We start from the raw sequence: 27,320 nt of genomic DNA, 5'->3' as shown, positions 1-27,320 counted from the left end.
TGTTTGTTTCATTTTACGCCTTCTCCCAACAGTATTTCAGTCACATAGGCGGGTAGTTTCCTAACCATCGTTCCTGGAGAGTTACACTAGTACTAGACTACCTTCCTCCGCGCTAAACTACCAAAGCATCTCCCGGGGATCGAACCCACGCAAGAGAGGTAACTGGATTAGAAGCCATCGACTCTAACCCCTTGACCACGGAGGCGGTTAGATCTTTTTAATAAGATATGTTTTAATAACACATAATATATATAGACCTACATAATAAAATACAACAAATCCAGTTTCATACAAATCTTCTGGTAAAAGCTATATACTAGACTACCCAACATAAGATCATTTTCTATATTATTGATTAAATATTAGAGTTTTGCGACATTCATTCTGTGATGTTAAGTTAGTTTAGTAAAAGTTTAGCTCGTATTTGTTTTTATGTTTATATTTGTTGAGTAAAAAGTTTAGCTCGTTTTTGTTTTTATGTTTATATTTCTAGTGATTATAACCTACTGTGATTTCGCTGTCTGTACTTGTATCTATTTAGTTTTAACTAATACTAACTTATACTCTCCTGCGCATCGGTGAATTGTTTCACTATTGTTCACTTTGCCAAGGGTAAATAACGTATTTAGTGTCTTGATAAATATTTTGAGTATATTTTTAGATATATTGATAAATCTACTCTTAACTTAATAGCTAAAACAAGTCATGTGTCATTAGTTTTAAGATAGTATGCTCTTTTCAGTGGTAATTTGGTTTGTCCTCGTTACAACTTTAGCTGTGATATTATAATGATTATGATAAATGTATTCATATAAGACGTGTAAAAATGCATATGCTCACAAAATACATACATTAAAAAATAATCATCACGTGTACCATTTTCTTCATTTGGTAGCAAAGAGAAATTCATAAGTAATGTATAATTTTCTGGAATTATGTCTGAAGATTATATTGATTTATTTCTGTGTATTTGAATGCTTGTAAAAAAATCTAAATTATCAAATATGAAAACAAAGATAAACAAGTTTTCTAATAAGTGAAAATGTCTTAAACTAATCTAGAACAGAATAAAAGTGGTTAAAAGTTGAAGTATCAGTGCCGGGATCTGTAAAACTCTTTTGTATTTTTTATCTCAATAAATAAATGAATGTTGTACATGCACTAATTTTACATGCCTTTTAACATGTATCTCGATGTAACTTAACACATTAATAAATACATATTAATATAATAATTGTATAAAAACAAATGAACAGCAAAACTGTGAAGTCAATAGAATAACTTACTCTGAAATCTAAACTGTAGAAAAATGTGCTAAATAATGAATTTACGTCTTTGTCGGGATATTTTTTGCATATAATGACAAAATTATACTGTTATATTACATGCATGTTTGTTATCGATGAAGGATGTTACACTGTTTCATTACCCCCACACAATCAAACCGAGTCTACAATTTTCATGTCAGGTGACACCAATCACATATTGATTAATTGATTGATTGATTATGTTATGATTAAAGAATCGATGGACCACTCTTTATCCAGATTTCATACATTACAACAATTCCAGTAATTCATGCACTTTTAAGTTTTAAAAAATTGTGTACCGCTCAAGACGGTGCTAGGGGGCGCAAGTGATATTAAACTTTTTCATTTTCCCGCATGTAAGACTAAATCAAACCGATCCGGCAATTTTCATGTAGTCTTGTTATGATTAATGCTTCCGAGGAATCACCCTTTCGTTTTAACAACGCATCTTCTTCATATTAACTTATTTACAGAATTTGTTAAATAATAGTTTTGTTAAATTGCAACATATCTTATGCTAATCGTTGTTTATTGTTTTTTGACCACTTAATACTAATTATATTTTCGTTACCAACACAAGTTAATGCAGGGTCTTTCTATTTGAAAGTCCCTGGTAAATGTAAGAGAGGATAATAGAAATCAATGTACAGTCGGCTTTAACATCAATAATGTTTACATGATATAACATACAATTATTTCATCGATATCAATATTGATGCACGCGTTATCTTATTCCGAGTTACGGTCCGTCCTGTTGTAACAATTTACAAACAAACTAAAAACATGCTCTATTTCACTAGATAACTCCGTAGCACGAGAATCACGTGCAGTTTCCGAATATTATAAAAATGTTCTAACAACTGAATAGAGAATGATGTCATTTATAGAAAGCAAGTGCTTTCTCCTCCATTGATCATTTTCTACACTATTTTTGATATTTATTTATTAATCAATAAATTCAGTATTAGACTTACACTCATTTTCAATATCCACTGGTTACATTAAGCCGTGGTTACATTAAGCAAAATGGAATTGATTTCAAAAATGGTTATGTCTAATAACATCGTATGTCCCAGTACTAATATAGATCTAGTGTGATTTATAAGGCAACAAAAATTTTGCGATCAAAGATACTGTACAGTGCAGTAGAAAAAAAATGCAAAAATTATTTAAGCTACAATGAAAAAATGCTGCTGTAGGTTTATCTTTGTTTCTCATTACGCCTTTTTACGCCGTTTACCGCTTCTTCAAGCGTTTTATCTACACTTCATTATTCATACAATTTTATCAAAATAAGTCAGTGGACTTTGCACCATAATATTTGCTAAACTTATGAATAATTGACTAATTGGTACAGGTTAATTAGTAGTCATGCTCCGTTTTGTGTCACGCACCATTGTAAGTTTATTTCTGGTGATGAAATTTTCAAAGGTTTTAACAATTAGGACGTTCTAATTCATGACCTGTGATATGGTGATTGTGAATTCAAATAGAAATGACTTTCATTTTAATAGATCTATCAGTGAAGTTGAAATGTCAAACACTGAAAATTTGATGTTCTCTTTGGAATGAAAAGTTTAAAGCATATAAAAGGAATACTAGATCTACCTGTGGTAATTTTTTTTATACAGAAACTAATAAATTCTCTTATACCTAGCTGATAATAAATTAAATTAATCAGATATTTAACAGTTTTAACCAGACAGTTGGGGGTCAGACTCTATCCCCCGGACTTGAACAAATTCTGTAAAAGGTCAGAAAAAAACCTTTTAACACAAATGAGGCATGTGTCTTAATCATTAAACTTGTTTTTAAACCATTTCCACAAGAATAAAAAAATTCTATTTTCCATCAAGTCTTGATAGACTTGTCGGAAAATGGGATTTTTCTTTGTTTTATTTGTAATGTGATATCTGCAATTAAAGAACACTGATAATCCAATCAACACCTATTTGAGCCTGCCAGTTTGCTTTTAATTTATTGTAAAAATTTAATTTTTTTTAAAAATTCTAATCCTTTTTCTGATTTTAGGGTTGTGTACATAAATAGAATTCTTGTATGATGTAATTTTATGTGATATTTGATTGTAATGTTATATTTGCTTTTAATCATTTAATGCTTTCTTACCCGCATTTATATGTGCTGATAAATCTTAACTGTTTTACAGAGTATTTCATAAATGTACATTGATCTTCTTAATACTTTTATATATTTTCTTTTATACAGATTGTTTGTTTGAATTGTTATAGGATAATAAGTTATGTCGGAAAATAGCTTATATAGCTAATGTTTATATGTTTTTATGAAACCGACTTTAAATAAAGATTATCTTATCTTATCTTTTTATATCATTTATGCCTTACAGTATAGAACCAGGAATTTAATGTTAACAAAGTCTTGACAAGTAGATTACTCCTATTGATTTTGAGGTCAGTGGTTCAAAAATCAAGGTCACATGATCTTGACCATTAAAAGTTTGCCCAACCAAAAAATAGGGAACATTTTAGTCTTCAATTCTAAGAATTATGTGGAGGATGGTCGTGACTAGTAGATAACTCTTTTTTTAAATTTTTATTTCGAGGTTGTTAATTAAGCCAAAGGTCAAGGTCACAGAAGCACTGTGTAAAGTCTTTGTCCCATCAATCATAGGAGCCTGAACATGCTATTGATTTTGAGGTAATTGGGTCCAATGTCAAGGTCACAGTGATACTGTATGGACATTACTCATGGCCTGTAGGAGAATCCTACTGATTTTAAGGTCATTTGGTCATGGTCAGACTGAAGCATGAAATACTTGTGTAATCAAAAACATAAGTTTCTTCAGTAATATGGTTTGTGAAAATTAAAAGTTATTATTACATGCAAAATGTATTTAGATATATTACTTATTAAAATGATACTAAACACTATGAAATATGATTACATATCATATGCAATGTAATATAAAAGTTATATATAGTTTATTAAATATGCATATGTAAGTAATTATGCCACTGTCAGTGTGACAGCGAAAGAAGTGGGAGCATAAGTGTTATGGACACATTTCTATTTTCAAATTTTTCATACAAATTATTTGAACTTACAAATACATGTTCAAAAATAGACTACTTTCATAAAATATATAAATCAAGATTACAATACAAATATATATCTACCACCCCACAATGAAGACCATTTAGTCTTGATACAGGTATTTTACTGTTGCATGTATATGATATTATCCATCTTTATCCAATATATACATACTTTTGTAACTTGAACTGGCTGACATTTAATCTGTAAAGGCTTTTTTTATTATCTTTAGTTCCTATTATTTGTCTAGTCTTGAAGGAACACTTCCCAAATTTAACCTTTGTTGAATCAAATTATTGTGATGAACTTGTAAAATGTTGTGTTAAAGAATTTCTATCAATTCACTTCAAACTCTACACATATTCCAGGTTCGTCAAGCTTATTCTACAAATCTTACAAAGATGCCAGCATTACAACCAAAGAAGTTGAAAGGTCGGATGTTCTCGGTGCAGGCTGCATTGCCTAAATATCCAGTAGCGCCGCTGGAACAGACACTGAAAAAGTACCTGAAATCTCTGGAACCACTTCTTACTGAGGACGAGTATAGGCATACAGAAAAGGTTTGTTTATACAGAATTTATTTTAGTTTGATTCAATTGTAAGCTATAAGCTTACATTTATATAAACACTTTCTAATCCGTTCCTGGAACCAACCAGTACTTAGCAATGAATGTGCCAAGTTTCATGCTCAAGGAAACATGACTTGACCCTAATGGGGTGTGAACATATGTGGCCAGCAATTCTTAGATTACAAGATTACTCAGACTCAGCCAAGCCACTGGGCTTTATAAGTTCTAGAATTGACTAACTATGCCATTCTGAATTTATCTTGTCTTTATGCGCCATTTTTAGCTTGTCTGCATCAAAGAAAAAGTTGAGCTATTATGGTCATGCGTTGGTGTCTTTAACATTGTGCAAAAACTTTAATATAGACGATTAATCAAACATTTAAGAAGTTATCAACACGAAACTTTAAAACACTTGCTTATCATGACACGGTGCAATTGTAAAACAAGGGGCATAATTCTGAAAGCAATATTTTTTTGAGTTATGCCCCTTTTTTTAACAGTTAAACGTTAACACTAGATGCCATGCTCTTGTGATTTGAGCATATTAGTGAAAATTTGTAAGTCAATAATTTGTTTTCTTTTATATAAAGGTATTCAATTTATACATGTTCATGGTAACTTGGATACATATACTGTTACATAAGTTAAAATAATAAAAGTGTATACATCAATTTATTTTTGGATGTTTGATGCCCTTTCCAACTTAAATTATATGTAATTTATCATGTTTATGATACAATTTCAGAAAGTTTAAAATGTCGTAAAAGTTTACAGATGACTAGCTTTTAACACAGTGTGTTTTGAAATATGAAAAAAATACTTGGATAAATCATAGGTATAAATATTTTGAATGACTTTCATCTTACTGTATTTCAGCTTTGTAAAGAGTTTGAAAATGGAGTAGGCAAAACATTGCAGGCTAAACTAATAGAAAGGGCAGAAAAGCACGATAATTGGGTAAAGTATACGACTGTCAAGTTGTAAAGATTTTTGACTTGTTAAATGGCCCTATATAAATGGTTTTTGCATATATAGCCTTATTAGCTGCCAGGTTGCAAACAACTCTTTATACATAGTAGCTTGTCAAGAATTTTTATATCACATGCAGCATACTTGGTTTAATAAAGAAAATATATGAAATTACTTAATCAAATGACAGGAGCTGTGTATATAGTTTATATAAACGTCACAATTATCTAATAAAAAGTGCAGTTGCAAACATGCAGAATTATGATGTATTATATGTACATATTATTATTAATATTAAGTTCAAATATTTGAAATTTATTAACCCATCCGGAGACAAAGTTTTGAGATGAAATAGAAAAATGACATTGGGCTTATTTTTTTGTTTTGAAATGTTAAAGTTGTCCAAAGGTAAAAAATACAAATTATATTTTACAGTTATCAGACTGGTGGAAAAGTGTAGCTTATCTGGGATTCAGGGAACCAGTTGTGATCAATTCAAACCCAGGAGTACTATTCCCTAAAGCAGACTTTTCTGGTACCCAGGGACAAATAGAGTAAGAACATATACCAGGGGAAAAACTGAGATGAAATTTTTCTTTTAAATAAAAATAAAATCATTTTCAAAAAGTTATCATTTTGTACTGTGTAGTAACAACTAAAGCTAAGAAACTTAGCTAATCTGATAATTTTACATTTCCAGGTGATATTTGAGTGACATTGTTGTTTTTCTCATTTGTCTAACATGTGTTTGACACAATAGAACCAAATGTAGAAAAACTAAGCAAAAATTTATTGTTTCTCCATTTATCTTGCTACTGTCTACATTAGTATAATATTCAAGCCTTTCTAGATAAACTTATCTCTATCTCCAGTCATTACATCACATAGTTAGCCTATGATGACATCACATGGTTAGTAGCAAAGCAGAATTACATATACATGCTGTTTACTGGGGAAAAAAATAAGGATGGAACCATTTAAATAATCCAAAAACATTATTGAAGTAGACAATAGCAGGATAAATCGATGGTTATTGTTGGAATGGACAGTTTACTATGAAATTGTATCTTGGCTTGTTAAAGCTTGCCAAGATACACTTTCTCACTCACCAGATACCGCTTGCCACTCACTGCTGTGGGTTCAAATCCAAACAGAGACTTTGGATTCTCTCATGTAAGGCAGCTATCCAGCTAACTTAAAGAACATGGGTGGTTCTACTCAGGTGCCTGAAATAATGCACGGAAGGGTACCTGAAGTCTTCCTCTATCAGTAAAGCTGGAACGTCACCATATGACCTATAATGTGTCGATGTGACGTAAAACCCTATTAAACAAACACTCACCGGATAAATCTTCTCCATTCTGACATCAAGCATGCATTCTCTATTCCCCCCCCCCCCCACAATGACAATTTACTCTTTTGTTTTTCTATTATATCCAAAAGTCTTAAGCACTCTACAAGAGAGTTATTTTAAATGTTGTACTGATATAAATGATGGTAATATTTCAGGTATGCATCCAAACTGATTGCTGGTCTCCTTGACTACAAGGTTATGATAGATGAGTAAGTCATTTTAATTTAAATTATCATTATAATAGTAAAATACGGGTAGTTAGTTGACTTTCAGCAATAAACTATGGATTAACTTTTTCTTTTTCTTACAAGGTGAATTATTGAAAATATTACTGTAGGTAACGTGAACTGAAAATTAGTATTACAATAACTGTAAATAAAGGGACTCCACTGAGTTTTTTTCACGTGACAGGATTGGAAATAATTTTTGTGCCCCCACTTTAGTGGTTGGCATTTAGATTTACCCCTGTCCTTCTGTCCATCCTTCCCTCCATCCTTCCGTCCGTCCGTCCATTCACTTTTGTGTCGCACGTAACTCAAAAAGTATTTAACCTAGTGTCATGAAACTTTACAGGAATGTTGATCAGCATTTGTAGTTGTGCACCTGGGTATTTTCGTCTGGATATTTTTTAGTATTTTTAGAGTTATTGCCCTTGACTTAGTAAAATTTTGAAATTTCAACTCGTGTCGCATGTAACTCAAAAAGGATTTGACCAAGAGTCATGAAACTTTACAGGAATATTGATCAGAATGTGAAGTTGTGCACCTGAGTCTTATCGCCTGGATTTATTCAGTAGTTTAGTTTTTAGAGTTTAATTTTTAGAGTTATTGCCCTTGACTTAAAATTTCTTGCAATTTTCAACTTGTGTCGCACGTAACTCAAAAAGGATTTGACATAGAGTCATTAAACCTGACGGGAAGGTTGCTCAGCATATTTTGTTTTGCACCTGGGGTTTCGCTGGTGGATTTATCCAGTATTTGTAGAGTTATTTCCCTTGACTTAGTAAAAACTGTTTCATTATGTTGTTATTTTTTCCTTGAGTGCTTGAGTTAGAATCAAACAACTTTACAGGAATAATGATCAACATCACTAAAATACACGAATAATGATTCACATCACTGTGAAGCCATGCACCTGGGATTTTGCATGTGGATTTTTTTCAGTTTTGTTAGAGGTATTGCCCTTGACTTACAGTAGTATAAATTTGCAATTTTCAACTTGTTCATGCATAGCTCAAAAAGTATTTCACTTGTAGGCCTGAAAGTTTTCAAGAATGTTGGTCAGCATGTGTACTTATGCACCTTGGGGTTTGCTTGTGGATTTATTCAGTATTTGTAAAGTTCTTGCCCTGTACTTTAGTAAAGATTTTTAGTTTTCAAAAAATGTTTGACCTAGAGTCATAAGATTGACAGAACAGTGGCGGGGTGGGGGCACCCGTGTCCTATGGAAACATTTCTAGTTTAAGAATAATGTTCCATTTGATGTAGATATAGACTAATAACTTTTGTGCAAATTCTCATATTGTTTGCTCTACCTGTTTTTCCAGAAAAAATATTCTAAATGTAAAAAAATAACCCAAAATTAAAAAGCATTGCAATGTTTTTCACTCAAATCTGACTCTAAAATATAAATTTCAATTTATTTCTGAGTATGTTTCGTTATTATCTTTTGCATATCTTTCTGTTTTAAGTGACCCAGCTGATCTATGAAATTCAAATTAAATGTTTTTAGACTTTTGGACCTCAGTGGAGTTCCTTTAACAGAGAAACATGTTTGCTCAAATAAGCGGGCTATAACCATAAACGAAAATGAGTTATAAACTTTAACTTGTACTAGCTACAAACTGATAATGTAACATTTATTGAAGGATTTGCAGTTTTAATTCTAAGAATTTTATTGAAAATAATGTAACAACATGAAGTTGATTGAGCATCAAACATAATACATAATGTAAATACATGTAGTGAACATGAAAATGTGAATTACGGTACAAGTGTAATTAATTTTTATATGTTGTATTTGTATAATAATAAATCATGTCACATGGTAATGAGCTTGTTATGCTTATAACCAAGTAATAAAATTTCTGTTCTGTTCTGTAAAACAAGGCTTGCTTGCATATCATGCAGTTGCCTACACACTTGACTGCTGAATGTTCAATTTTTGAATTCAACTCCCTTTTACAAACTATGGACTGTTCAATATTCAAACCAGGACAAGCCCTTTGTTCAAATTTAGGGGTGTAATCTTTTTACACATACATTTTATTACAGTCAGACATTACCAGTGGAGCATCTTGGGAAGAACCCACTGTGCATGATGCAGTACTTCCAGGTGCTGGCAGCATGTAGGATACCCCTGGAGAAACATGATGACTGGGCATGCTACCCTCCTGACCGGCCAGGAGCACCTAAACACATCACTGTCATCTATAATAATAATGTATGTTAGTTAAACTTGATCTTTGTGTGAAACAAATCAGCTTTATTTGTTGGATTCTTCAGATAAAATTGGAAAAGTAGAGATTTATCATTGTTGAGTGGCATTTGCATTTTAAACTACAATGTATGTCAACTATACATATATTATACATATTCACAAATAATAAGTTTATAAAACTAGATATTGTAATATGAAATGTATATATGTAAAAAGTAAAAAAGGGGAACAGGTGTGTACTTTGTGTTTTGATTTTTCATAAGAAATTTTTGGAAGATCAAATAAACTTGGTCAAGTTTTTGCGTGCAAGTTTATATCTCCAAAACCACTGAAGGGACTTGTTTGAAACTTTGCACACTTATTTTTTAACACAATAGAAGGTAACAGTCTAAGAATCAGAACTCTAACATGGATTTTTTTTACTTACAAAATTTTACATTATACAGGCTCTTGTTTTACTATCAAGCACTGAAAATTTTACCTACTGTTCTTGTTTTACTGTATAGCAATTTAAGGTATATATCATTTTGATATTGTTGTTTACAGATATTTGAGGTGCCTGTGTATGGTGATGATGGGAATCCACTTACAATATCTCAGGTTAGGAACCAGCTGTTAGAGGTTGTAAATCAAGGGTCAACACCAGGGGAACCAATAGGGCTGTTTACTATGGAACACAGAGATAACTGGTCTAGTGTTTACAAGAAAATGATCCAAGGTAAAAGAGATATACAGTTTGTTTCATCCTAGATTAATGAGAGTAAGCACATGCATACAAACTTTTCTATCACTATAACCTGGGACATATCAGGACAAGGAACTTCTGATTAAATAAGTGGTCTTATATTGAGAATCAGCATCATTTTGCAGTTTTATTTGTGTGGTTTGGTCTGTGATATATAGTATCAGCAAAGTAGTAGCATTTTGACTTCCATACAGAATACTAAATCACTATAGATCTTACTGTGCTAATTGCCTCAAAACAATAGAAGAAAAAATTGTAATTTGTCACTGAGCATCTTTTAGGAAAATGTAAAAAGCTTTTGGGAAATATCATTTCTTGGGCATTATGGGCCTTTAAATAAATTGTATTACAAAATTCATGGCATAATAAATATATGTAGCTAAAACACACAGAGTTAGATCTCTTTTCCTTAATATACATTTGTCACTGTTTTCTATGAGGAATTCAAAATAGTACTGACTGAGTAAGATATTTATTGTTTTTTAGTTAATATAATAAATAAATAAATGATACTATTTAATTGACAGATAAAACAAATAAAGCCTCCTTCGACTCAGTCCAGCGCAGTATCATAGTTTTATGCCTGGACCAGTCAAACGACTTTGGGAATGATCCACGCACTGTTAGTGGACATCAAATGCTACATGGTGGAGGACCTTCCTTACATTCTGGCAACAGGTGGTTTGATAAAACAATACAGGTATGTAAAGTTTTTAAATTGCAAAATTTCAAGACATCCCTAACTCTTGTTAAGACCTTTATTTTTCAAGTCAGTATTTGGTTTCGTGTTCATCTCTTTGTTCATTTCGTACAAGATTTGCTGATTTGGATTTCGTCATCTAATAGTTGAACATAAACTACTGTTGAAATATGAATGTCAATATCTGTTTATATAATAGAAGGGCCTTTGTTATAGTATATATATCTTGATCTTTGACATGAATTTGGCTGTGAAAGTACTAGGCCGCAAGGCCCTTGGTGCATTCAACTCAATTACTAAGTAAGTTACATTTTATTGGGATACATCGTCATCTTAGGGCAATAACTGGTTAACTCCTATTAAATTTAGAAGGTTTTAACCCGTTTCTGCATTAAAGTGACTACATGTCTTTGATCTTCTATAATCAGGATTTTCACAATTAACAAATCAGCAATCCATATCATCTGTTGAAATGCTGTTAAAATCAGTTGTATTTTCATCCTGTATATTAAAATATCATCCTTGCCCAAATTGGCTGCTTTTGTTGGCACATCTGTTGCCTCAGATAAAAATAAAAACCTTGATTATAACCATATAGCTTTATTTAATGGACATGTATTTGTTTTTAATAGAGTATTGAATTTTGATAATATTTTAACATAAAGCAATGTTTTATTTTCAGTTTATAGTAGGAGCGGATGGTTACAGTGGGTTGAATTATGAGCATACCACTGCCGAGGGACCACCAATCATACATGTCATGGATCATTGTTTAAACTTTTTGTAAGAAACTTTAATTAATACTTTCTCCTATTTTCTTTGAGGAATATTATAGGTATATGATTTTTCAATGTAATTTGTTTCCAAGTTACTGTTCAAATAAATTAACATATGAACTTGTAATGCTTGAAAAGTAGCTTCTGGTTTTCCATGTTGTTATGTTTTATAGCATTAAGTAATCCTTTGTGCTGAATTTGAAATATATTATGACATCTATGACAGCAGTTAATACATTGAATATGATTGAAAACTAATTTTATTGACTTAGAGCAACAGTAGTTTATTGAAGAAGAAAGGTATCTTATGATTTGTAAGTTAATTGTTGCTCATTTTTACAGGGCTAATGGTAAAGAATGGAGCCCGGCATCTGATGTAAAACCACCTACAAAATTACAGTTTAATCTCACAAATGATGTTAGTAAAAGTCTTACACTAGCCAAGGAAAACTCAGCCAGGTACCAGGCCTTTACACAGTATAGTCTAGTTACATAGTAACAATTTTACAATATTTGTATACATTGTGTCAATTAAGCTGGAAATTGGAGGAGAGACCTAGTTGTTAATTTGTTTGGCCCTCATTCTAAGGGTGTGGTGGAATGGCCTTGTGGTGAATGCATCAGACTAATAATCCAAGGATTTCTGGTTGCGTGGGTTCAAACATTGTAGGGGGCAAGCCATTGTTTTTGTGAGCAAGAAACTTTACACTCATTGCTTCACACTGGTTGGTTCCAGGAATGGATTCCAGGAGTGTTTCAATAAGCTTATAGCTTCCTACACATTTGAACTAAACTAAATTAGTGTAAGGGATGTTGGTTTGAGTCCTATTTGTGTCACAAGCATGTTCTTCATTATGTTATTAGTACTGGTTAGTTCAATGAAGTGGACTGGAAAGTGTTCAAGTTTTAACAAGTTATAATAAATTGTTTGTGTCCAAACATTATCTCTATTTAAGATAATCTTGATTGTGAGGTGATCTAATTTAAACTAAGAATCAAATTTAGATTTTAATACCTTTAAAATCTTCCTGTTCTCTTTATATAATATGTGTAATTTTATTAACAAAAATATAAATATATAATTATAATGTAAGCTGAAAGATAAGAATATCAAGAACAAGAGCTGTCTGTAAGACAGTATGCTCAACTGACAGTAAGAAAAGGGGCAGAACTCTATAAAAAGGTAACTCAGAGTTATAGAACTCTCAGCCCATCATGTTAAATAATCACAGAGAGTAAGTGTGTGAAGTTTTAACCCATTCCCTTCAGTAGCTTTTAGAGATACCAACTTGCACAAACTGTGACTACAAGGCTGACACTGGGGCAAGTACAATTATACGTCTTCCTATTCTTTTGAATAGTCAAGCTAAATATTGAAGTTTATTCAAATTTATTTACTTGTGTAATAATAATAAACCTTTCATTCATGTATTGTTTTATGTAGGATGGTTAATGACCTTGACCTGAAAGTCTTTGTGTTTGATGAGTTTGGAAAGAATTTCCCCAAGTCTCAGAAAGTCAGCCCTGACAGTTTTATACAAAATGCAATACAGCTTGCATATTATAGGTTAGAATTTTTCGTTAACATTTGTTTGAATGAAAAATAAATATCTAGAAAGTGTCTTTCTTAAGGTTTTAGTTTTGTTACCTGGTATATAGTACTTGTTTGATTAACCAAAGTTTGATAAAACTATAAAACTTCGATCTTTGGAACCTTCATTTGAGCCGTATCACGACAAAACCAACATAATGGGTTTGCGACCAGCATGGATTCAGACCAGCCTGCCCATCCGCGCAGTCTGATCAGGATCCATGCTGTTCGCTATCAGTTTCTCTACTTGTTATAGGGTTTGTAAGCGAACAGCATGGATCCTGATCAGACTGCGCGGATGCGCAGGCTGGTCTGGATCCATGCTGGTCGCAAACCCATTATGTTGGTTTTGTCATGACACGGCTCATTTATTGACTTTTAAAAGTGATGAACATTGAGAGATGTAGATTTGATCTAACTGATAGAATTTAATATTGCAATAAATAGTGTCAAATACAGACCTAAAGGGGCTGGTGGCCTAGTGGTTAAGGTGTCTGCCTGTCAACCCAGGGATCATGGCTTCAAGCCCTAATCAGGTAACGGCCATGTTTCTTCATATGACACCAGTACTAGTTGGTTCCAGGAAGCAGACTCGAAAGTGATTAATATAAGTTGCAAGAACTTGTTTCGCAATCAAGCTTAAATATATATGTTTAAACCAAGACCTGTATTAATTCATAAGTGTAATTCTGTTTTTAGCTCGACTATTCGAAGAATATGAGAGCTATTGTAGTCGCCCGGCGTCGGCGTCCGCGTCGGCGTCTGCGTTGGTTAAAGTTTTTTGTAAAGTCAAATATCTCAATTATTGCTGGAGATATTCAATTGAAACTTACAATACTTATTTATAGTAACAAGGTACATCATATGACAAGTTGGATAACTCTACCTACAATATTGACAGAATTATGCCCCTTTTTAAACTTAGAAATTTTGGTTAAAGTTTTTTGTAAAGTCAAATATCTCAATTATTGTTTGAGATATTCAATTGAAACTTACAATACTTATTTATAGTAATAAGGTACATCAGATTGACAAGTTGGATAACTCTGCCTACAATATTGACGGAATTATGCCCCTTTTTAACTTAGAAATTTTGGTTAAAGTTTTTTGTTAAGTCAAATATCTCAATTATTGCTTGAGATATTCAATTGAAACTTACAATACTTATTTATAGTAACAAGGTACATCAGATTGACAAGTTGGATAACTCTGCCTACAATATTGACAGAATTATGCCCCTTTGAAACTTAGAAATTTTGGTTAAATATTTTTTGTAAAGTCAAATATCTCAATTATTGCTTGAGATATTCAATTGAAATTTACAAAACTTTTTTATAGTAACAATGTTCATCATTTTGCAAAATTGCATAACTCTGTCTGCAATATTTGTAGAATTATTTGCCCCTTTGAAACTTAAGAAATTTTGGTTAAAGGTTAAAGGTCTTCAAAGATATTTACTTGAAACTTTACACATGTACTTAGGGTCATAATTTGAGGGTCATAATTGTATGTCACTGACCAAGTTCCATAACTCTATCTTGCATTAAGGCTGATTCATATCCCCTTTTCTACTTAGTCTCTTGGTTAATGTTTACATGCAAGTTTTACATATCTCAATAACTATTAAAGATATTTATTTAAAACTTCACATATGCATTTAGGGTCAGAATTGTAGGTCACTGACAAAGATCCATAATTCTTTCTTGCATTTAGGGTGATTTTTCTTCCCCTTTTCAACTTAGAAATTCATGATAAATGACAGCTTGTAAGCTGTTATCTCCATAACTACTGAAGGGTTTGTGCCTTTTTTGGGACAATTTTATGCATTCATAATAATAAAGCAGTGATTTACTTGATAAAACATCTTAATAACAAGCCTTTGTACCTTTTCTGTCAAATTTATGTATTCATAGGTAATTAGTATTATTATACTCATTAAAACACCCTTGTGACATTACCTTCCAAATAGTCAAGCCAATACTGTATAATTAGACTCTCTCTAAGGCCTATAACATGAATTTATAAAAAAAAGATTAGCCCTTTGGTGAACATAAAAAATTTAACATTATCAAGGCTCTTTTACTATCAAGCACTTAGAATAGTCGAGCATGCTGTCCTACTGACAGCTCTTGTTTTCAGTGTTCCTATGTACTCATATAATTATGTCAGTAAATTGTCAAATGGGATGTTTGTATTTCACCCACCTCCATTATCTTCATAACCCTCGGGTTTGAATAGTTTTACTGTATACCTCTTACTGTTGGGGTAAGAAATACAAGAAAAAACACTCAAGTTTTTACCCTGTTTCAAAAAACAGTGTAAACATATATTTTAGGCACCACAGAAAGACATGTGGATCTTACGAGTCTGCCTCGATAAGAATGTTCCAGCAAGGACGGACCGAAACTATCCGGTCTTGTTCAACAGAATCGTTTGAGTTTACTAAAGCAATGATGGACAGTAATACAAGTAAACAGAAGAAGGCGGAGCTGTTGAGACGTGCAATTAATAGTCATAAACAATATACCAATGACGTGAGTAGCCTGCAGTTGCAAATCTGTTTTAAGCCACACCCCTTTGTGTTAAGTAGACAGATTTGGATTGGATGAGCTGTAAGGGGTAAAAAATGGGGGACATGGATGAGCTAAGGAGTAAAAAGTGGAGGGAATGGATAACCTGTAAGGGATAAAAAGTGGTTGAAATTGTACAAGCTGTATGGGGTAAAAAGTGGGGGAAATAGGTAATCTGTTAAGGGTAAAACTTGGGATGAATGGATAACCTGTAGGTTGTAAAAAGTGGGGGAGAAATGGATAAATAGTAAGGGGTAAAAATTGGGGGGAAATGAATAATCTGTAAGGAGTAAAAATTGGAAGGGGTGTTGTAAGGGGTAAAATGTGGTGAAAATTGGATAAGCTGTCGAGGGAAATGAATAAGCTGTATGGTGTTCAAAGTTGGGGAAATTGGATAATCAGTGACAAGTAATAGGTGGGGAAATGAATGAGCTGTAAAGGGGTAAAAAGTGAGGGTAAATAACTATGATAAGCTATTGTTTTATTTACAGGCAATCTCAGGGAAAGGTATAGATAGACATTTGTTAGGACTAAAGTTAACTGCTTTAGAAAACAACATGGAGATGCCAGAACTGTTTAAAGATAAAGCATACACTTTCAGTGGTTCATGGAGAATTTCAACTAGTCAGGTAAACAATTGTAATATTTGATTGAAACTTAAGAAAATGAAAAGTTTTTTAGTTCAGGAAAAAGGCAATATATTTAAATTTTGAGTTTAGCAACCTGTGTTAATGACTTATGGTAAACCATGATAATATTTGATTGGAACTGAAGAAAATAAACAAAAAGTTTATTATTTTTTTTTCATTTTTAGAAAAGAGACAATGTATTTTAATTTTGAGAAAATGAACAATCTGTGTCTATGTTTTATGTAAGAAAATTAAAAGATGATTAGATTAAAGAATAATAATAATAAATCAGTTTTTAAAAGTTAACAAGATAGTTTTTTTAAAAAGAATTGAATCACTTGCTCACCGATCGTTACACCCCAGTCATTTTTTTGTCTGTTATCTACTTATACATTGGGTGTGTTGTAAGTTGTAAACTGCCTTTTTTCTTGTTTTTGATGTGTTTAAAACTATAGTTGTTGTTAAAACCAGGCGTCAATTTTCTAGGTACCAGCCAAATCTGAGTCGGTGTTATTTTTCGGTCCAGTTATGCCGGACGGTTATGGATTCTGCTACAACCCTCAGGAGAAGTGTATTCTATTTGGAGTGTCCTCTTTCAAGAGTAACAATGTAACATTGCCCGCTGCCAAGATGGCGGATCTAATTAAAGACAGTCTTAACGATATGCGAGATGTCATGGCGTCTTCTATGAAAGCCAATCTGTGATATTTGCTGAACATTTCTAATGTAAACAGTTAAAAAAAATGATTTTGTGTTAGCAATGTTTTTTTGTAGTTCAAAAACAATGCCATACTTTTTTTACTGCTTTTTTTGTGGTAAATCTTGTGCTGCTTTTTTTTCATTTTTTTTTTCTGAAAAACTATTTTGAATATTTTGTATGTGTATGTGTAATATTCAAGGTGTGAGCAGTAAGAAAAAGAAACAACAAGTTTTTACTCCTTCTTGTTGGATGGGTAAACTAACTATTCTGGATTGAGCCCCATGTGTAGCGTGTTACCAAAAAATACTACTAAATTACTTTTGACACATAAAACTCTTTACACCATGTCCTTTTGTTTTAGATATATTTTTCATAAGAAAAAAACATTCTCAGCTGATAATGGACAGTTTGAAATGAGTTAACATTGCTATTTACGCAGCTTATTATTCAGCTTGACATTATATTTTTGTATTTTTCCCATATAACATAGTGCATTTATCAAGAACTTATATATACATACTGTATGTATAATTCATACCATAATTTCATGTATTTTATGATTTATAAGACAATAATGGTTTGAGAGGCCAGCAATTATAGCTTGATAGGCCAATTGTAATGGTTGCAACTCTTACCTTATATAAATATAGTCATTTGTCATACAAGACTTGCTTAAAGGACATTTAGAAACATGTTACATGAATATGAATCATAATTGTACATTGTATATATGCCTTTCTCCAGAGTTCAGACCACTGCATCAACTAGAGGATTTAGTGATTGAATCCACACATGAAAAGTCAGTGGATTATGCATTAGATATTACACACCTTGAAGCCAGTAACTCAATTTTCATTGCTTTACTACTTAAAATGGTTGTGATTTGTTCAATATTTTTATAAATAGAATCTATATAAACAAATTTACAATGTACGTTTTTTGGGGGGATTTTTTTGCAATAAATCTCTTTGAATAACAGAGTTGATAATAAATTGTCTATGCCACCAGTACAAGAGAAAGGCCTATCTATGGAGATCAAATATTGCCTGCTCTCATTTTACTTTGTTTTCTATATATTCAGTTATCAACAATGGATAGTTTCAAATTCAAAGCAGGACATGTCAATTTTTGATATATTATATACAATTATGGCTAAAGTAGAAAAAGTGATATTATCAAAATAGCGCATGTGTCTCAGGGTAATAGTGCATATTAGCAACCCGAGAACTGAAATAACACCCTAGCCAACATTTTAATGTAATTTTTCACCGCTATGCATTATTACTCCAAGAGCCCATTCATTATCGATTATGGCCAGGGGAGAGAACTAGAACATTACAATTTCTTAAATCTATATAGATTACTTGCCCCTGGGTGTAATTCATTTCCAATTCGTTACAAAATGACAGGGGGATATTCATTTCCAGCATGATAGGCCGAAATAACATCATGTGACGTCACATTACACTATGAAGTAAAAAGTTTACATGAGGTATAATACTATTGATTGTTTTGATGAGATTTGCAGTCATTAATGGATATGCCATGACACGACATACAACTTAATGCATGAATCATCCAATCTAGCAAAATTGTTGAATATTTCCTTGATAAAATAACATGAATAATTTTATTATATTGAAATTATGTCTTCTCAAACAATACAGTTGACATTATTGTCACCTAAGTGCAGTAATGGGTTAACTCCTAATTAATTATATAAGAAGTTATCCCATTACTGTACTAAGGTGACAATATGATGTTACTAAGAATATTTAGATGGTAAATTAATTTATTGTTTTAAACATTTGTGCCATGTGAATTGTATTCATATATGTTATATTACTTGTTCGTATACATGTACTTATTGGCTGCTGGTGCTCATTTTTTTTTGTTACTGTGCTTAGACTGTTTATGTGATTATATATAAGATACGACACATTTACTGTAAAAAAAGATATTTTTTCACTGTAATACAAGTTTATAACATTGATATAAATTTATGCAATTATGAATTAATATAATATACATGAATATTAAGAACATTGTAGTTTGTTTGTAATGATATTGCTTTATTTCCCTATATGGAGTGGTTATGGTTGTTGACTTTAAACCACTTGCCCCTCACTTCTGTATGTTTGAGCCACGCCAGCACTTCCGGAGTCTCCACCAAGCTGGCTTAAACATTTACAAAATGTTAGCGGTTCTACTCAGGTGTCCGTTTGTGCCCAAAATAATGTTCGGAGGGGCTTCTGAAGTCTTTCTCCCTCAGTAAGGCTGGAAAGTCGCCATATATATGACCTATACTGTGTTGGTGCGACATTAATCCCAACCAAAAGAGAGAAATATTCCTCTATCCCTGTAAAATCAAGTCCTGAAATGAGTGAATTCTTTTATGTTTGAGAAGCTAGTTGATAGTTCTACCTTGGACCTGACAGGTTCTACTGATGCCCGAAGTATATATATAATACTAGTACTTAAAATGTGTTGTCAGTGTCATAAAACCTAAATATTAAATGATATAAAAAGATAGGTTTTGATATAGAATAAAATGTGGACTGTGTAGAAAAATTTGGGGGCCATATGCATAAAAATTCCTGCTTAAAGCATTGTAAAGCAGCACACTACCAGTTCCATGCTAATTTTCTCAAAAATTTTGAAAATGTATTCAAAAAACGTTTTGGATGGTGCACAACATTTAAGATTTGATGGAGATGTAGGTTGTAGTACGAAAATTTGTAACCTATTGAATAAAGTATTAACAATATAAAGACAAGAGGGCCAAACAGGCCCTTTATTATTCACCTGAGAAACACTGCATGGTACATAGAATGCTCAGATGAGGTAAAAAGTATGTCACTGAATAAAGAAAGATCAACTGATACTTAAGTTCAAATCGGCATCAGAAACGGTGGCTGTAGTTTAAATTCCAGTGCTCTAAGGACAAAATGTAGTTCACTGGGTCAAAATCGAGGTCAACGTTCAATGTTGCACCCTAAACTGCATTAAGTCCACATCTATAGTTGTGGCATATTTACAAAAAGTAAGTCACTGGGTCAAAATTTAAATCAACTAGTGCCCATATTGCAAGTTCAAATTGTGCATATAGTCCAAATTTTATACCTGTACAGTAGCTTTGAATACAAAACGTAAGTCACAAAATCAAAATGTAGTTCAACTGATATCTGGTCCAAATTTCATAGCTGTACTTTTGAATACAAAAAAATAGGTCAAAATTTGGAAGAGGTCAACAGGGCAATGTTTAATACCAAATATCTAAGTTATAGCCAATGAAGTTTCCGTGGCAATAGCCAATGAAGTTTCCGTGGCAACCACAGTTGCATGGAATAGAATTCTTTGAATAATTTTAAAAAACTTCATGCTAGAAATAATCCTGCATAGAAGATAATATTTGAAACAAAGGTTGACGGAAGACGATGGACGCGAGAGACCCTCTATCCATAGTAACAGTTCTTCTAGAACCAACTTTAGTTTTGTAAGTGAAAGAAGAACGACAAAGGTTAGAAATCCGCGCAATTTTTTATCATTATACACATGTGCATGTTGTTTCATATGATTGACAAAAATGGGATAATCTTAAGAGATAAGGGGACAGCTTTTCAAGGTAACCAATGAAATAAAAATGTTTTATATTTACAAAATCACTCCCAAATTCAAATTATGCAGATTCAAGCAGATAGTCACTTTGAAAAGATGAGTTGAAATATCAATTAAATTTTACAGCTATTTGTTTGGTTTTACGGTGTACAGCACAGTATGGGCCATATGACGCCAAAACATTTGCTGTTATGAAGTAGAAAATCTGGAAAAGGGGTGATGGTGATCCCTCGGAGGCAATAAACAACAATATTTTGATTTAAACCTTCAGTGTGACACGTTTGTGCCATTCCACGAAAAGCGACGTATAGACTAAATAAACAACAACTAGAAATGTGTCCATAGGAGTGCCCCCACACTCCACTGTTTTGTCAATCTTATGACTCTAGGTCTAATATGTTTTGGGCTACATGTTTTACAAGTTGAAAACTAATTTGTGTTTACTAAATAAAGGGCAAGAACTTTACAAATACAGAGTAAAACTACAAGTAAACCCAAAGGTGCATAAGTACACATGCTGACCAACATTATTGTAAACTTTCAGGCCTACAGGTCAAATACTTTTTGAGCTATGCATGAACAAATTGAAAATTGCAAATTTATACTAAGTCAAGGGCAATAATTCTAACAAAAATGAACAAAATCCACATACAAAACACCAGGTGCACAACTTCACATGCTGAGTAACATGATGTTTCATGACCCTAGGTCAAAAACTTTTTGAGATCGTGCGACACAAAATGAAAATTGCAAATTTCTACTAAGTCAAGAGCAATAACTCTACAAATACTACATTAATCCTCACGAAAATACCCAGGTACACAACTTCACATGCTGATCAACATTCCTGTAAAGTTTCATGACCCTGGATCAAATAGTGTTTGAGCTACATACGATACAAGTCGAAAATGGCAAGGGCAATTTCTCTGACAAAACAGAATAAATCCACAAGCGAAACCCCTGGCACCGTGTTCACAAAGAGATCAAATTTAAAATTCTAATATTCTTCATTGTTTATCCTTATATATTAAATATCTTAACTGGACTTGCAATAGCAAGTTTATGAAATTTTAGAATAAATTTATTGTTATTTTTGCAAGACAAGGGCATTTTACAGTTGATACAAATATTGATACTGATCCTAAAATTGATCCTTATTTTGATCCGATTATTTAAATTGTATTTGTTTTGTTATTTTTACAAAGAGCTAGGTTCACTAACCATGGATTTTTGCCCAAGATTTTGGCAAAAAATAATTTGATGAAAAGTTCTTGTTTTTAGGTTTTATTTATAAGTTCAATCCTTAAACTGTTAAAAAAATATGAATTTATAGACATATGTTTACATTTAGTATGATTTATGTTCTATGGAAATACCCCTATTTCCAGCAAAATTAGGAAAATTCACGTATTTTTGGTGTTTTAAACGAAAATTAAAGTATCAGCACAGTCCAGCCCCAACAAAATCATTACACCATTGTTTTGTAATGTATCAGAGGCTTCAACTATATCAATATAAAGTTGGGGCTTGCCTGTGCTCTATTCCAAAATAAGATTTTTATCTAATATCTAAACGTCATTTTCTGGCATTAATTTCAGTAAATGCAAATCATTGAGCATGTATATTGAACTCAACATTATTAATTTTTATTCTAAGTTGTTGAAATATGATTCATAACATATATTTTAATAAATGTTTGCAGGAAAATCATTTCTAGTAAATTAAAGGCACTTTCACTAAAATAAGTACGATTATGTTTTGGTACGAGTTCGACGGTTTCCACTGTAACGGTTGTAAACAAAACTCTGGCAGGTTAAAAGAATTATTTGTAAACGCTTATAAATAAATGCTGAAATTATACTTATGCCTTAAATATTTCATTCTTAGAATTAGCAAGGTGTTGTTATGTAATTTTATTGATTCATTGAAAGAAGTTATGCTGTTCAAGCTATTTTATTGCTGAATACTTGATCTGGGTCCGGTTCTTTCGCCCTCACAAAAAAACAACAACAACAACAAAACTGTGGTCGTTTAAACACAGTGATTAAGAGGTTTTTATGTCTTTTTAAAAGGTAGAAAATAAAATTATTGCAAGTCTCAAAACAATTTAAAGATACAGTTACTGTATGTAGAGTATTTAAACTTTATAGATCTAATTCCAGATCGTCTGCATTGATGTATATGTAAAACTACTTGTTAAATGATGTCATAACATCTCGGAATGTGGCATTAGCTCAGTGGTAGCATGGGAGCCTCTCACCCAGGAGAATTGAGTTCAAAACCTTGATCATGAACTCTTTTTTTTTTCTTTTTTTTTTCGTTTTAATAATTAATAAAATAGATAGTGCTTTTTCAGTAAATAATATGTTATTTCATTAATGTATTTATTCCTTCAGATTTTTAGCATTTTAAGTCAGTGCTATTTCATAGTTATTAAGGTATTAAAGATTTGTTAGACATTTAATTGCTTAAAAATTCAACAAGAAGTTTTAAATCTTATTAATTTAGTATTATTCTCATTAAAAAATATTCACAAGAAATTGCCAAAGCAGGAAATATGTTAGGAGTCAACGGACGAAATGTGTTCAGTACACTTTCCCAGGATGAGAAAAAAGCATGGTATTAAGCTCCAGCTGTTTCCAAGAATAAATAGACAGAAAGTCTTGACTTGTCCTTTTTCACAATTCAAAAGGATCCTTTTATTTTGTGCACGAAATTGCAGAGCATACATGTAAGCAGCCATAACTACATGAATTGGATTATCTGCACGAATAACAGCATTGATGTTTATTACTGCCTTTCTTATGGCTGGTGCACACGTAGTTTGAATGTGTTCCGATGTCTCCACCGTTACATGGTATCTCGCATATGGACACCATGAGGAGTTGTGAGACTCAGTCAGGAGTGAGAAAATGGGCTGATAATCTTGCTGATCATGTAGCTGTATTTTGAAATTGATAGCCATTCAATACAGTGTGAAAGAGAATCGTTAAAAGTAACAGTAATAGAGACAATGCTAAATTAAATTTTTGATTGTAGGCTTCCTTATGTTAAGTGTTTAATTTACACTCAATATGTAGATGTAAGGGCATATTGGAATGATATAAACCAAATCTTACTTAGAGTTGTTTTATGTCACATAAATTATGAATACATGTAAATAAATGTTTTATGCCCTCGAAGGATGGCATATTAAAATCGAACCGTCCGTCTGTCAGTCTGTCATTCCGTCAGTCATTCAGGCTTTATACATATAGACAGTGGTGGTCATGTCCGCTCTGATTCAGTATGCATGAAAGGATTTTAATTTTTCTTTCATATATGAAATAACCATAGATGTATGGTGTGTCGCGAACAAGACTGGCTTCTATGACTTAGGTCCAGGTAAATTGTGGGGGTTCAAACTTTGTTAATTTTGATATTAATATACATGTACATTTAGGCAGAGATGGTCGTGTCTGCTCTGAAAAATAATATGCATGAAAGGATTATATTTTTTTATTTCACATATGAAATTATCATAAATGTATGATGTGTTGCCCTTAAGACCCATGTTCCTACGCCTTAGTTCAAGGTCACTGCTGGGGTTTAAACTTTTTCAATATTTATGTTATATACATATAAATGGTGGTTGTTGTGTCCGCTCTGTAACTTCCATATAAATGAAAGTTTAAATTTTTATTTAAAAATATAAAGTCACAATTGATGGATGATGTGTTGTGAACAAGGCCTAGGTTTCTTTGTATAACTTATAGTTCACTGCTGGGGTTCAAACTTTGTCAATTTTTACCACCACACTTAACATGTAATAGTTGGTTAAGAACTAGAATCCTTCGGGGGCATTTGTCACGTTCTGTGACAGCTCTTGTTTTTTCTCAGTTCTCATATCGTCATGGATCATTACATTACAATTGTAATAAAAGTCTGATTTCCATAATTATAAATAACACAAATCGTTTTCTGGATTTGGCTGTATCATAATTCATAAAAGAAAAAAGTATCTAATTTGCAGTTCAGTATCAAATATTACGTATACTCCAAAAGAGCATACAGTCAAACATTATTTTTACTTGACAAAAAAATTCTAACGTACTTTTATATCTATAAATTTACTTAATTTAGGCAGACTTTTACACTATACATTGGAATAAGTCAACAACTCCTAGTATTTACATACTATTTGCTTACATGTATATAGTTACTCAGTGTAAGTTTAGTTAGGTTAGACAGAAATACCTATCTGTTTTGTGTTATTATAATATAATATAATAATAATAATAATAATTATTATCATTGTTATTATTATTATTATAATTATTATTATGTTCAACGTCATTGTCTAAAGACTGACTAAAAAGGCCGTTAAAATTGCGATTGATTCTATACACCCTTATTTTAAGCGTAATATAAGAAGTAGATGAATATAACAAGCAAATTAGACATTTATTATCAAAAAATGAACAAACTTTCAGTATTTATAAAAGTAAAAATAAATACATTTAGTTAGGCAAAAAATAATATGCATGCACATTTTTATTTCTAAATATCCGAATTTGGAATATCCGAAATGAGCTCCATTTATCTTTTATATTAGTTTTGTGACACAATAGTCTAATTTTAACTAAACTATAATTTTGTTTACAATATATAAGAAATATATTGCTATCTTTATGAGTTTAATTCAGTCAAACACACAAATTTATTAGTCTTGTATGAAAATTGTCGTCAAATTTGTGATTTAATTGAATCAAGCAGGTGCTCTAATTATGACGTCATTATGTCGTCATAGTAACCAGAAATGCCTAATAAATGTCTATTTTGAAAATGTAACACATTGTACTATACACCTTAAGGTTTTTATCAATATCTAAGATGGGGCCATTTTTGGTGCTTAGTGAACCTTGCTCTTTTTACAGTTTGAAAATTTTTCATTTAATTCTAGCAAGACACAATTAATTTTAGTAACATAAAACAATGAAAATAAAATCAGGATAATTTTATCCTGATTCTCATCTTTTCTTACGGGGCCAGGTGCACAACTTCACATGCTGATCAACATTCCTGAAAAGTTTCATGACCCTAGGCCAAATACTTTTTGAGCTACGTGCGACACATGTTGAAAATTGCAAATTTTTACTATGTCAAGGGCAATAACTCTGCAAAAACTGAATAAATCAACAAGCGAATCATCAGATGCACAACTTCACATGCTGAGCAACATTCCTGTAAAGTTTCATGACTCTAGGTCAAATACTTTTTGAGTTACGTGCGACACAAAATGAGAACGGACGGAAGGTCGGACGGACAAGGCTAAAGCTAGCCCCCCCTAAATTGGGGGGGGGGGGCACAAAAATGCGCGTGCTCTAATGCTAAACGAGAAAACTATGGGCCAAACTAAATAAAATGGAATTTTAAAACGGGATAAGAGATTATAAAGCCTACATATCACAAATAAAACGACAAAAGACGACATTAGAAAGTAGACAACATATCTATAAGTGTGATTTACACAATCAGTCAATCAATATGATCTTCGTTGGATCCTTTAAATTTGGCAGTTTAATATTTGACTGGAAAAAATAAGTTGGCAACCAGAAATGCGTGAACTACAAGTTTGCAACTTAAATGCGCTTGAACAAGATATTTTTATGCATTGAAATTTTTTTTGGAACATGCAAATTCAAACATTTACACAGTATTGAAATATACATATTTTGTTTTCTTTGATGAACTTTAAAACTTACATGCGAATAAATGAAAATAAAAATCGCTCTGGACTGTCACTTTCAAATCTCAAGCTATGTTCATAACTAGTTTATATATTCAATAACTTCGTAATATCAGAAGCTAGGAAGCTGAGATCTTAAAATCTGGAAACAAAGTGATCCCTCGGAAGCATTAATCACAACAAAATTACAAGAGAATTGCAGACTCGGTTACCGAGTGTTCCATAAACATTGCTTTTTTAGGAATAGGCATATTAAAGAATTTCAAAATAACATACAAATACACTTACCTGAAGAAAATTCATGCGAATTAATGTTGTAAATATTCATGACTCGGTAGCTATTTTGTCACGTTTGCAACCAATTTCCTCGCTTGAACCAAGTGTGCAACCACTTCACGTCCTGTCCCTCCCTTGGTTATAGTCATACAAATGTATTTTTGCTAAATTGTTTTAATTGCCGATGATCGGTTCAAAAGATACAGGGCGAACACGAAATTTTGAAATTAATACGTTATGACTATAAGTGTCAACCTTGAACCTGAGAAAAGGC

The 27,320-nt window shown here is 32.1% G+C and overlaps 1 protein-coding gene across 2 annotated transcripts; it reads left to right on the top strand.

Annotated features, from left to right (window-relative positions):
- Positions 1 to 2,591: 2,591 nt before the first annotated feature.
- LOC132723993 (carnitine O-acetyltransferase-like) lies at positions 2,592 to 19,461 on the top strand. Of its 2 annotated transcripts, none has more exons than XM_060708801.1 (14): positions 2,592 to 2,708; positions 4,751 to 4,942; positions 5,828 to 5,908; positions 6,356 to 6,474; positions 7,430 to 7,483; positions 9,548 to 9,716; positions 10,260 to 10,431; positions 10,986 to 11,158; positions 11,841 to 11,941; positions 12,277 to 12,393; positions 13,379 to 13,501; positions 15,861 to 16,059; positions 16,587 to 16,724; positions 17,211 to 19,461. In XM_060708801.1, exons 1-14 carry the CDS (start codon positions 2,682 to 2,684, stop codon positions 17,427 to 17,429), a joined length of 1,884 nt encoding a protein of 627 aa, XP_060564784.1. In that variant the 5' UTR covers positions 2,592 to 2,681; the 3' UTR covers positions 17,430 to 19,461. The 2 variants fall into 2 exon arrangements, with proteins under 2 accessions (XP_060564784.1, XP_060564783.1); XM_060708800.1 differs by lacking the exon at positions 2,592 to 2,708 and adding an exon at positions 2,791 to 2,923.
- Positions 19,462 to 27,320: the final 7,859 nt, after the last annotated feature.

Source organism: Ruditapes philippinarum, unplaced genomic scaffold, assembly GCF_026571515.1.
Source record: "Ruditapes philippinarum isolate M1 unplaced genomic scaffold, ASM2657151v2 ctg7056_1_1_1_1, whole genome shotgun sequence".
NCBI lineage: Eukaryota > Metazoa > Mollusca > Bivalvia > Venerida > Veneridae > Ruditapes > Ruditapes philippinarum.
This window is presented reverse-complemented; position numbering and strand designations above follow the sequence as displayed.